The 13533-nt window shown below is 35.6% G+C and overlaps 1 protein-coding gene across 1 annotated transcript; it reads left to right on the forward strand.

The window, feature by feature from the left end:
• The first annotated feature begins 1467 nt into the window (after nt 1–1467).
• Nucleotides 1468–2005, forward strand: LOC147908049 (uncharacterized). Its single transcript, XM_087411223.1, has one exon. The coding sequence runs from the start codon at nt 1468–1470 to the stop codon at nt 1834–1836; it is 369 nt and encodes a 122-aa protein (XP_087267349.1). The 3' UTR covers nt 1837–2005.
• The last annotated feature ends 11528 nt before the right edge of the window (nt 2006–13533 follow it).

Consider the following 13533-nt stretch of genomic DNA (forward strand, 5'->3'; position numbering starts at 1 on the left):
ACTTTGAATGTAAAGAGGATGTACCCGCAAATACAACAGCCTATTGTCTCATCATACACGATCGCGTGGTTCAGTATAATTCATTGACCAATGTTGTGCGCAAAATCACCTAAGATGCACCTCTAACACGATATAAGATCTACGATACGTCGCAATCGACCGCAGTCTTCTCGACAACATGCTCGTGCCAACGTTCGTGGATCTGCAAGGATTCATCGTTAACAAGAAATTTATCATGAAGGAAGTGGCGGTGCTGAAACAGGGGATCGTTCTCACACATTACATTTTACGAGTTCCGTGCCATGGAAATTTTTGACAAGATCCGACAGGTCTTGCGCTTCCTGATTGACTGCTTATTACCATGGATTGCTATGGGAGGACGGGATGGTCCCGTACAACGAGGCGAAACGTCTGATCACAGCAGCTGTATTTGAAGATGATGCTATCATGTACGTTAAGGGACGCGAAAAATGAACGTGGCTGTGGAACTTGCTTTTGGACGATGAGCGAGAACGCATGTGCGTGTCGAGACCTTGGATATAGTTTACGAAGACCTGGAATCTTTAACCAAGCTGGATGTTGCTAATACTATACGATGTGGACAACATGTTCATAATTGCGCGTTACAAAATGTATTGAAAATATATAACTAGTGGTTGCAAAAGAATTTTTTAAATAAAAATACGTTAACGTATCTATTACGTATTTCTTTTTTCTCTTCCTTTGTAATACATGTACTCATATGAATGAACGTATATGTATGAACGTATATGTATGAACACATATGTATGTATGTATATACGTATGTATGTATCCAAAAACGTCAACGCTTCTGTTAAACGTGTCGCGACATGTCCGATCTGACAGTACATCTGACAGTACATATAATGTACATAGGCAGTATATTAGACTTTTTTCATTCAATCGTAAGCTTCAGTTACGAGCGTTAAGACATGGATCGAATAAAAGAATATATACGTCGAAAATCAATCGAGCGAAAGGGGTACTGTCCATTGTCGCCAAGTCCGCCAAGTCCACCGCCTTCGAAGGAAAAAGCGAGATATTGGAAATATCCTGGAGAAAAGACGCCAACGTGCTCATCACCAACGTCATCGATGCCATCGAAATATAAATCACAAAGTATAAGCATTGATAAACTCGCGAACAAAAAATAAAAAATAGAAAAAAAAACATAGAAAGACTCGATAAAACGTGTTGCGACAGGTTCGCAATTCTTAGAAAAAGGGAGAGTTACTCCCTCTTCGATTCTAGAAGTTTTATATATATCGCAATTTACGCGGGTGCAATTAGTCTTGCGATACTCGCTTGTACGAACGGTTGAAAAAAAAATGTACTTCGCTGAAGACAGCAACACATCGTACGAAACGAAGAAGAACTGCAATAACATGTAAGTTTTAACATTCTATACACAAAAGAAAGAAATTTTTAACATTATGTATACACAGCATGGAGCATCGCAAGATGCATTTATTGGGCAGACGTTACGATCTGACGACTACGGGCTACAAATTTTTGGAAATTGGAATCAACGTTGGTCCACTGAGTTACGTGGAGATCGCCCTGGGAGATCATCGCGGACATGAACTGCTGCTGTCTCTCGAAACGTGGAAGGGTCTCTACGAGCAGCGATGGAATGTTTACAAGATGCTACGAAACGAATACAAGGACAATTTTATAAGTGTTGGACCGCTAACTGTCAGCGTTTGCATGCTGAACGATGCTACGCTGGTACGTTTCAATTCTTCGTCCGTACGCATGATGATGACCGAAACGACACTACGACGTATGTTGAGTTTGACGAATGTATCGATGTAACGTTCGAACGATTAACCTGACTCGTCGATACGGTTGATGTCAAGTATACGCGATTCTCCAACATCGCGTCCAAAAACGCTATACGCGATAGTGATATCTTTAACAAACATCAGCTCGTCGATTGTGAGCTATTGGCTTTAGTTTTTAATATGTAAAAAAAAAAAAGAAATGATGTAATAATATGTGAATAAAAAATTTTTTTTGTTCATATCATTATATATATGTACTTCCCATCCGTCTATTCATCCATCCATCCATTCATCCTATATCTCGACGCGCTATAGCGATAACTTTTCGTGACGGCACTTATGATCTAAAGTGTTTTATATACAACTGCCCCCCTATAGATCCTAGGCAGGCTCGCTTCTCAACGGCGAAGATCGATATTTTTTTTTTATTATATAGTTTTTTCTTTCTTTTTTCTTTAATATTTCTTGTTCGCGTTATAATATTGCTACGCATTTAGGAGTGGACTCCGCAGTGACTGTCTGAAACGCATTTGTTGGGATAGACGCGAGGTCTGTGGTGATGGCCCGAAACGCACTTTAGGATGGACGCGGAGTCTGCGGCGGCGGCGGTCCCAATAATACGTGACACCACAACATGGCGATACGTATCATCATATCAGTAAACACCACATAGCGCCGGGACTTCCCGCGCCTCCCCTCCCTTCCCCGCGTCTATCAGTACTCCCCGCGCCTACTCCCCGCGCCTATGAGTATCCCCGCGCCCCGCGCCCCCCTCAGAGGACCTGGGTTAGAACCGCCACTATTATACTACTCCCAATCAAATTCATGAAATGAGTCCATACGATGTTGTGTGATAACCGAATGTTGAGTCGTGTTTCTGTTAATATGATTCCTATGTTCACTTATGCACGTTTTAAGGCATCTGCTTGTTTGTCCAACATATGACGCATCACAGTCCTTGCAGTCAATCTTATATACAACATTAGATTGAGAAGATTGAGGTAACACATCTTTCTGGACTTTAATAAATTTATTAAGCTTATTTATGCCTCTATAGCTCATACGTATAAAAGGTACATATTTTAAAAAATTACTGATTTTATTAAGAATAATTAGTATAAAGAAAAATATTTATTATTGATTTCTGCTTGGGTTATTTATTAGTAACAAAATCGTCAATACGATTAAAAAGATCGAATTTATTGTAAAATCTTTTTTTAATAGTTAAAAATATCAAGCTTAATGAATAACCATTTGTCACGAGTGCTAATTGCACAAGCGACAATTGCGCCGCGCAATTACGTGCCAGAAATATAAACGATTAAATAAATGATTGCCGAAACCTATTTATTAAATATACTTAAAGATACTTTTTAATAATTAATATAAAAGAAGACCTTGAGCGAATATAAATTTTAACTTAAGAAACGCGGACTCAGAAGTTGCATGGAAGCTGTCCTTGTTCGGTAAGCGGAATGCTAACGGACCAACGCGGAAGAGCAAAGGCTACCGCGAAAATCAAGATACGTATTATATATATAAGCGCGGCTACGAATGTGGTCATTGGTCAGAAATTTAAAAGAAACTTATCGCATTACTTTGCCCGTCGTTTAAATGTAAATGTAGTAGTCTTTACCGTGACGCGAATAGTGCTAAGAGGAATTGTATTATAATAAGATAACCACTGGTGTTATGTGTAAAGCTAAATATATTCTATTTAAAAATCTATAAAGCTGTCTAATCTCATCTCCTGAAGTTCTTTATGGATCTGCGAATCGTGCCGTCAAATACCGGCACATTATTCAAAAGAATTTTTATAATTAAGTCAAAATTCTTTTTATGAAAACTTGGATGAGGAAGTAATAAAATTCTATATTCAATTAAACCAATAATCATGTCAATTTTTTGACAGAGTGGATGCTATGAAAAGTAATTGAGAAAACGATCCGAGAATGTAGATTTAAGATACCAATCAAAAATAAGAGTCTCCTCTTTTTTTATCAAGCAAATGTCCAAGAAGTTTAATGAGTCTCCACCAATTTCCATTGTAAATTGTAGTCTGGGGTGATAAGAATTAAATTTAATAAGGATCGCATCAATTTGAGCATTGTCAATAGCTAAAGCAATGTCATCAACATATCGTACATAAAATATCTTATAAAAAAAATTGGTATAGGTATTTTATAAAAAAAATTGACATCTTAAAAATGGAATTTTTTAAAGCACTAAAATTAGTTGTGGATTCTACTTTTTTCAAGTTCAATGACAAATTTTATAGACAAACCTTTGATTTACCCATGGGCTTTCCACTATCTCCCATACTTGCTGATATAGTCATGCAGAACTTAAAGTCAGTTTCGTTAAATAAACTTTCTGTGACACCATTATTTTATGTATGATATGTTGACGACATTGCTTTAACTATTAACAATGCTCAAATTGATGAGATTCTTATTAAATTTAATTCTTACCACCCCAGACTACAATTTACAATGGAAATTGATGATAAATGGAGACTCATTAAACTTCTTGGACATTTGCTTGATAAAAAAAGAGGAGACTCTTATTTTTGATTGGTATCGTAAACCTACATTCTCGGGTCGTTTTTTTCAATTACTTCTCATGGCATCCACTCTGTCAAAAAATTGACACGATTATTGGTTTGATTGATAAAGTTTTATTACTTTCTCATCTAAGTTTCTATGAAAAAAATTTTGATTTAATTATAAAAATTCTTCTATATATGGTTATCCTCTAAGTTTGATATTTCCAATTATTAAAAAAAGACTTTACAATAAATTCCATCTTTTTAATCGTATTGACGATTTTGTTACTGATAAACAATTAACAACCCAAGAAAAAATCAATAATAAAAAATTTTCTCTATACCATTTATTCCTAATATTTCTAATAAAATCAGTAATTTCTTAAAACATGTACCTTTTATACGTATAGGCTATAAAAGCATAAATAAGCTTAATAAATTTATTAAAGTCCAGAAAGGTGTGCTACCTCAATCTTCTCAATTTAATATTGTATATTGAGATTGACTGCAAGGATGTGTCGTATGTTGGACAAACAAGCAGTTGTGTGTGTGTGTGTATGTGTGTGTGTGGGGCGCGCGCGCGCGCGCTCGCGCGCATGTATTATTAAGATTTATTTGTAACAAAAATATAAAATTATATTTAAATAACTATACACAGCAATTTTAGAATAAAAAATATGTATATGAAAATGATAACATACCCAGACATCAGCTCTTGGACCATCATAATGTTTTCCTTCAAAAATTTCAGGTGCAGCATATGGTGGTGAACCACACCATGTACTAAGTGGAACACCAGGTGTATATTCATTACTAAAGCCAAAATCAGCAATTTTTATATTATTGTCTGCATCAAGTAACAAATTTTGTTGATTGTATGCCGTTAGTCCCACTATATGTATATCACGTGTTCTTGTTTATTATTATATCAGTTACCTGACAGATGGCGTGAGCACCCTTCTCGTACTAACCTAACCTTTTATTTATTATTGTTCGCACACGCCAGAAACCAAGCTCTGTCTTTTTTATCTTATTCAGCAACAAAAATCCCAATAAGTTATGGACCCAGGAGTGTGAACGGCTATAATAATAATAAAAAAAAAAGGAGAGTGATAGTGTGCAAGGAAGACAGAAGTCCAAGTAACATCGCTTGAATCTGCAAGGATGGAAATAAACTTGAAGTCTGTTACGCAACTGAACTCAAGCAGTTACGTTCGTTGGCGTTTTGAAATTCAGGCTCATCTCGAAGCAAACGATGTGTTTGATGTGGCTGATGGATCGAGAGAGCAACCAACGGATGCCACACTGGCTGATTGGAAAAAGAAGGACGCCTTGGCGAGGTCTTTGTTAAGTAAATCTCTCGATGATGCACATTTTAATTTGGTGGTCGCCTGTAAATCATCCGCTGATATGTGGAAGACTCTCGTGGGACATTATGACGAGGTTTCAAACACGACGAAGCTAGCTGCATTGGAAGCATACAACGACTATCACTGGAAAGACGATATGACTGTGTGTCGTATATTTCAGGGCTTATGCTCATTGAAAATAAGCTCAAGGCGCAAAAATTAAACATCGAAAAGGAAATGATTATTACAAAAATTGTTCGTGGTCTACCGCAAAAGTTTGATAACTTCAAGCAAGTATGGCGGATTTGTCCTACGAAGGACATTACGGTGGAACAATTACAAGCAAAATTGTTAGATGTCGAACGTGACGTTAACGTGACGTCATCCGGAAATCATGGTGTAGCGTTATCTGGTTAGAAAGATCAGAAAGACCGAGAAGTTTTCAAAGGTAAGAAGAAAGCAGGCTGGAAAAAGGACCGAAAGAAGCTACAATGTCACAACTGCAAAGGTTTTGGACATTTTGCTCGTGACTGCCCATCCGAGAAGAAAGACACGAGCTCAGAAGGACATTCGTCTAGCAATCGTGTGGCAATGCCAGCAAAACAACAATTAGGAGATATTGATGAGTGGATCGGTGATTCAGGTGCGTACAGCCATATTACTCGTAATAGTGATTGGTTTGTAGAATCAAAGGCATTGGATCCTCCGGAAGAAGTGAAAATAGGGGATGGCAGGATTCTAATGGCGACGGCTATTGGCAAAATAAATGTAATAGTCCATAACGGTAAAGAGTGGGTGCCGAGATGTCTCAAGGATGTAAGGTTAGTTCCTGATTTTGGACCATTCAATCTTTTCTCTATTATAGCCACGACTGACCTTGGTTACGAAGCACTTTTTAGTAAGTCAGAGGTTGTTGTAAAGAATTCAAAAGGCGAGGTGATTGTCCGTGGTATTAAAAAAGGACACTCGACGTATCGAATGCTGATCAAAGTCGAGAAACCAGCTAAGGTTTGCACGGCTCAGAAGGAGATCTCCGCATCATGGGAAACTTGGCACCGTCGACTTGGACATGCAGGAAAGATCAAAGCTCTATTAGAATCTAAAGGATATTGTGCAACTGGAAAAGAAGATTTCTTCTGCGAAGCCTATATTTTTGGAAAAATGACCAAAGGACCATACAAGGAAATCGTTAATAAGGATTTCAAGCCAGGTGCAAAAATTCACTGCGACCTTAGTGGGAAGGTTTCAATTGAATCGGCAGGTGGTTGCAAATATTTTGCCGTCTTTGTTGACGAGAGCTCAGGATACAAGAAAGTTGCCATGCTGAAAAAGAAGGAACTTGTCGAAGAATTCAAGAAAGTGATTCAGGAAATCAAAGAAGAGACGGGTCATCCAATTGAGATTTTGCGGACTGATCAAGGCACTGAATTCATTGGTACATCATTTCAAGATCTTCTGAAGGAACATAAAATCAAGCATGAGATGAGTGTTGAGTATACACCACAGTCGAACGGTATGGCCGAACGTGCCATTCGATCTCTTACAGAAAAGGCTCGATCTCTACTTGCAGATGCAAACTTGCCAAAGTTTATGTGGGCCGAGTGTGTCTCGACTGCTTGTTATCTGTCCAATCTCGTCGCCACTCGTGATCTAAAGAAGACATCGTATGAACTCTGGCATGGGAAGGAGCCGTCCATTGAACATCTGCGTGCATTCGGTTGTGATGTTTTTGTGCACATCCCAAAACCGAAGCGAAATAAGTTCGACAAGAAAGCTCGAAAAGGTCAGCTGATAGGTTACGGATCGAGTACGAAGCTGTATCGAGTTTACTTTCAGGATCTTCAAGATGTTCGCATCGCACGTGATGTAAAATTCAATGAAGGAAAGCAAAATTCTTTCTATGTAGAAGACGAGATAAAATCATTATCCACCAATGACGAAACTTATGAAGTCAAAGAAAATGATTCTACTGAGATCGTTAAAGTATCTACTCATCCGAAGTCAACAAATGTACGCAAACTCAGTGGACCTTTAACCATGAAGCTCCGAAGTCGTAGCATCATCATTGAGGATGTTCCTGACGAGAAGCAACAAGGAGGGCATGAAGTCCTGATGGCGTTAAACATGGAAGAACCCAAGACAGCAAGAGAGGCTCTTGAGGATAAGGACTCCACCGGTTGACAAATGGCTATGCAAGATGAACTCGATTCCCTCGCGAAAAATGATGTGGTTGAGACATGTGTCTTGCCATCAGGAAAGAATGTTATTGACACAGGCTGGGTATTGAAGATCAAACGATATCCAAATGGTGAAATCAACAAGCTAAAGGCTAGAATTGTTTGCCGTGGATATAGTCAAAAACGGGATTGATTTTACCGAGACATTCGCACCTGTAGTTCGTATGGATTCAATTAGAATTTTGTTAGCTATTGCAGCTCATGAGAAGCTGGTGATCAAGCAATGCGATGTCAAGTCGGCATTTCTCTACGGAAACATCGAGGAAGAAATTTATGTGCGACCTCCTGATGCAGTAGACATTGATGATGGAAAAGTTTGGAAATTAAAGAAATCGCTCTATGGTCTGAAGCAGTCACCTCGGAATTGGAACAAGAAATTTAATAAGCTTGTCACAACCTTCGGTTTGATTCGTTCTATAGTTGATCCTTGCATATATTATGGAAATGGTCAGAAGGGGCGTTTGTTGTTGGCAATATATGTAGACGACATCCTCGTTGCTGGACAACCAGAAAACGTTGTGACTGAATTGCTAGATTTTATGAGGGCTGCGTTCGAGATAAAGATCGAAGAGCTAACCTGTTTCTTAGGATTGGAACTAAATGTTGACCGAAGATCAGGACGTATTCGCGTAAATCAACAGGGATATATTCGCAATATGCTCGCCCGTTTTGGCATGGAAAATTGTAACAAAGCCCCTACTCCGGGAGAAGTCCAAATTAGGAAACATCAACTAACGAACGATGAAACATTTGGAGTTCCATTCCCTTATCGACAGGCTATTGGATGTTTACTATATGCAGCGACGCATACGAGACCAGATATCTCGTTTCAGGTTAATCATGCTGCTCGCGCTGTTGAAGCACCAACACCGTATAACGTGAAGGAAGTGAAAAGAATTTTCTGTTACTTAAAAGGCACAATGTCAGTAGGAATTCAGTTTGGTGAAGGTAAAAACGAAGTTGTTGGATATTGTGATTCAGACTATGCTGGATGTCCGGACAATGCTAAAAGTACTTATGGAAATGTGTTCGTATTAAACGGTGGACCAATATCCTGGGAATCACGGAAGAGCACGATTGTCGCTGACTCCACAACTGTTGCTGAACTGCAGGCTGCTTATGAAGCATCGAAACAAGCCATAAAAATCTCATGAAAGAACTCATGACGTCTTCTGAGAAACCAATAATAATCTATTGCGACAATGAAGCGGTAAGCTGTCAAAATCCGAGGAAATAAAGAAGAAAAGCACGTCAATGTTCGCTTTAATTTTCTACGACAGACTGTTGGAGACAACAACGTGGAAGTTAAACATATTGCGGGCACAGAGAACCCAGCGGACATGCTAACGAAGCCTCTACCCCATGCAAAGCTGCTCCATTGCTGTAATCTTCTTTTTATCGAGTGAGACTACGTCAAGAGGGGGTGTTGATTGTATGCCGTTAGTCCCACTATATGTATATCACGTGTTCTTGTTTATTATTATATCAGTTACCTGATGGCGTGAGCATCTTCTCGTACTAACCTAACCTTTTATTTATTATTGTTCGCACACGCCAGAAACCAAGCTCTGTCTTTTTTATCTTATTCAGCAACAAAAATCCCAATAAATTTTCAGCCTAAAAATAAGTGGGAAATACTAATTATATTCATACAATATGCAAATGGTTTGTAATAAATTTTATTAACAATTAAAAATTAGAACATCTAATTTTAATATAACATAACAAATAGACCTTAAAATCTCGATGAACTACTCTTTGTTGATGCAGATAATGAACGGCAAGTACAATCTGACGGAAAACTCTTCGTGCCTCTGGTTCTACCATTCTATCATTTCGAACAAGATGATCAAATATTTCACCACCAGGAGCATATTCTGTCACTAAATATATCATTTTCTCTGTTTCCGTTACTTGGTACAGTCTTATAATATGTGGATGTCGTAATCTTTTCATTATATGTACTTCACGAAAAATTTTTGCTAAATTTTCCTCATTTAGTTTCCTCATTTCAAGTTTATTACAGTTTTTTAAGATTAATTTGGAGAATTTTGGGGGGATTATTACATTTCAGATTAATTGCATTAATGTCGACAACCATATCGACACGTAATTATTATTTCTGAAGTTAATTCATTCGTTCGAATAATATATATATTAGTTCAACATCTTAATACTTAGACCGTAGTGGCGCTTCGGATTATAATGTTATTTAATATAAACGGTCTTGTTTCCTATTTTATTGTTTATAAACGCGCGCTGAAATAATGCGTTACTCTCGATACATATCGGTTATTGCGAAAAATTATTGCTAAGATCTCAGTAGTCTAAAGGCTCAGGACGCTCGCACGGAATGCAAGAGATCCGGGTTCGACTCCCGGCCGAGGCAATATTTTTTCGCAATAAGTTTATTACAGTTTTTTAAGATTAATTTGGGGAATTTTGGGGGATTATTACATTTCAGATTAATTGCGTTAATGTCGACAACCATATCGACACGTAATTATTATTTCTGAAGTTAATTCATTCGTTTGAATAATATATATATTAGTTCAACATCTTAATACTTAGACCGTAGTGGCGCTTCGGATTGTAATGTTATTTAATGTAAACGGTCTTGTTTCCTATCTTATTGTTTCCTCATTTAGTTTAGTTTTATCTATTATCTTTATAGTAACCTATAACAATATAAACACAATGTCAATGTAACTTAAGGATAAATGGTATGCAAAAGATTCCAATTAAAAAAAGTAAGTTTTGAAAAAAAACTACAACTTGTTAACTCTTAATACACACCGTAGTTTTGGGCACCCTTATTATATATGTTCGGTTCATTAGTATTCTCGATTAATTTTCATTACTCTTACAAGTATATAAAAATTGTTAAATAATTTTTATGTATATTTTGACATCTTTAGAAAGTAATTGTACAATTGTATATTCATAACAAATTGTAGATAAATTGTTATATGCGCAGCGCGCATTATAATTTATAACTAAATATAGTTAACAGAATAAGAAAAATATACTGTTCCATAGAAAAATGTAAAACTCTGAAACAAAAAAATTTAAAGGAAAAATATGATTTAATATCTTAAATTGACATTTCAAATTATAAAAAAAAATGGTTCAAATATTGGTTATCCAAAAAATTTTATTTTATGTTATTGAATAACCCGAAAATAATGTTTTTTTAATATGCATAAATGGCTATAAATTGAAGATTTTGCATTTACACATATTTTAAACAATACATTTTATTATTGCTATAGTTTTAAAAAAAACTTATAATTTATTAGGAAAATATTCTTTATAACATTACAGATATAATATAATATATAATATTACTGACATTTAACACAAAGATGCCAAAAACCATTATGTTTTTAAAGACTAACGTTGTTCTAGGTTAAAGATAAGTTGTTCTATCTGTTAAAGATTAACGTTGTTAAATTCTTTTTTTTTAATAATTCGCGAAATATTCTCGCAATCAAGAATTAGTTGAAAATAAAAAAAAAATAAAAATGTTTTAATTACAAAAAATGTACACTCTATATACACGTTGAGTCATTTGTAATCCAGAAATGAACTTCGGAGTTATGTCAGTTAAATGATACATACGAATTGAGGTCGACAATGCACAAAACTTGTTCTCTAGATGTCAAATTTTTTTTAGAAATAGAAAAGTGATCGGTATTTGACCAGGTACTTTTATTTCAAATAAAAAAAATGCGCAGAATACGTATGATCTAAAGATATGTATTAAGGGTTAATAATGCAGTAAATTAGGAGAAAGAAAATAATGTAAATAAATAAATATTTATATAATCTTATGCGTATTTATTTAACAAATTAGTTTTAATAGTCTCCGGTCACATTATTATAAGAGAAACAAATAATGTAATTTACAACAGCTAAGATAAGATTTTTAGATCTCATATATAAATATTTACCTTTACATAGCCAGCACCAATGACTTTCAAATAATCTTGACATTAACCTTCATCCTGAAGGATGTCAAGGTCATCAACTTTTTCTATCGTTTGTTGTTCATTGACAAGTTATTAACAAAACAATTTTAATAAATAGCACATAATTTTTTAACATAAGATACAAATTTCTGAACTCTTTCAGACAGGGAGGAGTGAGGGAGGAACCTTAAATAGCATGGAAAATCAAATGCATGAGAAAAAATTTGGAACAGCTGACTCCTCAGCGACGAAATCATACCAACTTGCTACAAGCATTGACTCCAGTGTGAAGCACGACTCTAACTTGGCAGTGACAGGATTCGACTTTTCGCGAGTTCTTCTAACCATTTAATGAGGCGCACATGCTCTACTGATGCATGTTCCACAGATGACGATACATATCGCATCGCACCATGTATTTTATTCGTATACGAATGAAAACCACAACACATCACTTTACGCTAGAACCGGGATAGCTCCAGCGTGAGCGCTACGGGGTCAGTATGCATCCGATTCGTGCCTACTCCAGGAGTTCCGAATAAAAATTTTCATCCGAGCAAAGGTACCTTTGGGTAATATGACGTTCATTTAATTGTTCAGATTATTAAAATTAATAACATAAAATAAATTAATAATAATCATTATGTTGTTTGAGTAATTCTCATTAATAAAATTCATATATGTATTATCGTTTCGTTTTTTACATTAATATATTAATTATTATAAAATAATAAGGCTCAATAAATCAAAATAAGTAAAAGTAAAAAGGGCTACGAGCCTAAAACATAAATTGACAAACTGTATGAGTAGTTAAAAAAGTTTTTTTGAAATAAAACTATGTCATAAATTAAAAACGTAAAATATAATTTGACAATCAGAAGTTGAACAAACGTTTCGATCCTGATTGGATCATTTTCAATGTGACAAATAAATTAGTGTGACAAAATAAATTAACAACGGTAATTAACAATAGAGTTATAACGTAGATAAAAAACATATAAAAGATCAAGTAAAATTCGCATTCGGACGCAAATTAACTATAAAACTCGCTCCAAATTGAGAGGAAATCAAATAAACGATTATAGTTGACAAAAATGTGCTCCTCCGAACCGTATGTGTGTATAAGGACGAACATGTTTCTGTTAGCAAGTATAAATTGTAATAATAAATTAACGGTAGAAGTAAATAAAAATAAAAATAAAAATAATAAGAACAATAAGAAAAGTACGAATCGAGTCGCAAACAGTAAAAAGGAAAGTACAAATAAGTCGTAAATAATAAGTCAAATTTAAAGAAAGAGGCAAAAATTATCTTTGATTATAAGGCAAGCACATAAGAAAAAAGAGTGAAATCGCCAACATGCATTGCATATGTATGATAAGTTTAGAACAAATAAATTCACAATAAATACCTTATGTGTGTGTCGAAATGATGTATTATAGATTAGGCAATGCGAATGGAATCGAAATTGATCGTCTCTCTGAGAAGCTAAGATATAAAGTACGACATATAAAGACAAGAAGGTTGAAATGGAAAACTAGAAAGGGAAGAGGGAAAAAAATAATAAGAAGGAAAGAATAAAGTGGAAGGGAGAGAAAGTAGGGAGAGAAGAGAAGGATGAGGAAG

Source organism: Acromyrmex echinatior, chromosome 11, assembly GCF_024713525.1.
Source record: "Acromyrmex echinatior isolate Ae372 chromosome 11, ASM2471352v2, whole genome shotgun sequence".
NCBI classification, from domain to species: domain Eukaryota; kingdom Metazoa; phylum Arthropoda; class Insecta; order Hymenoptera; family Formicidae; genus Acromyrmex; species Acromyrmex echinatior.

What these genes read in the sequence shown, in the direction of transcription:
- LOC147908049 (XM_087411223.1), top strand. Translation starts at nt 1,468, where the DNA reads ATGGAGCATCGCAAGATGCATTTATTGGGCAGACGTTACGATCTGACG.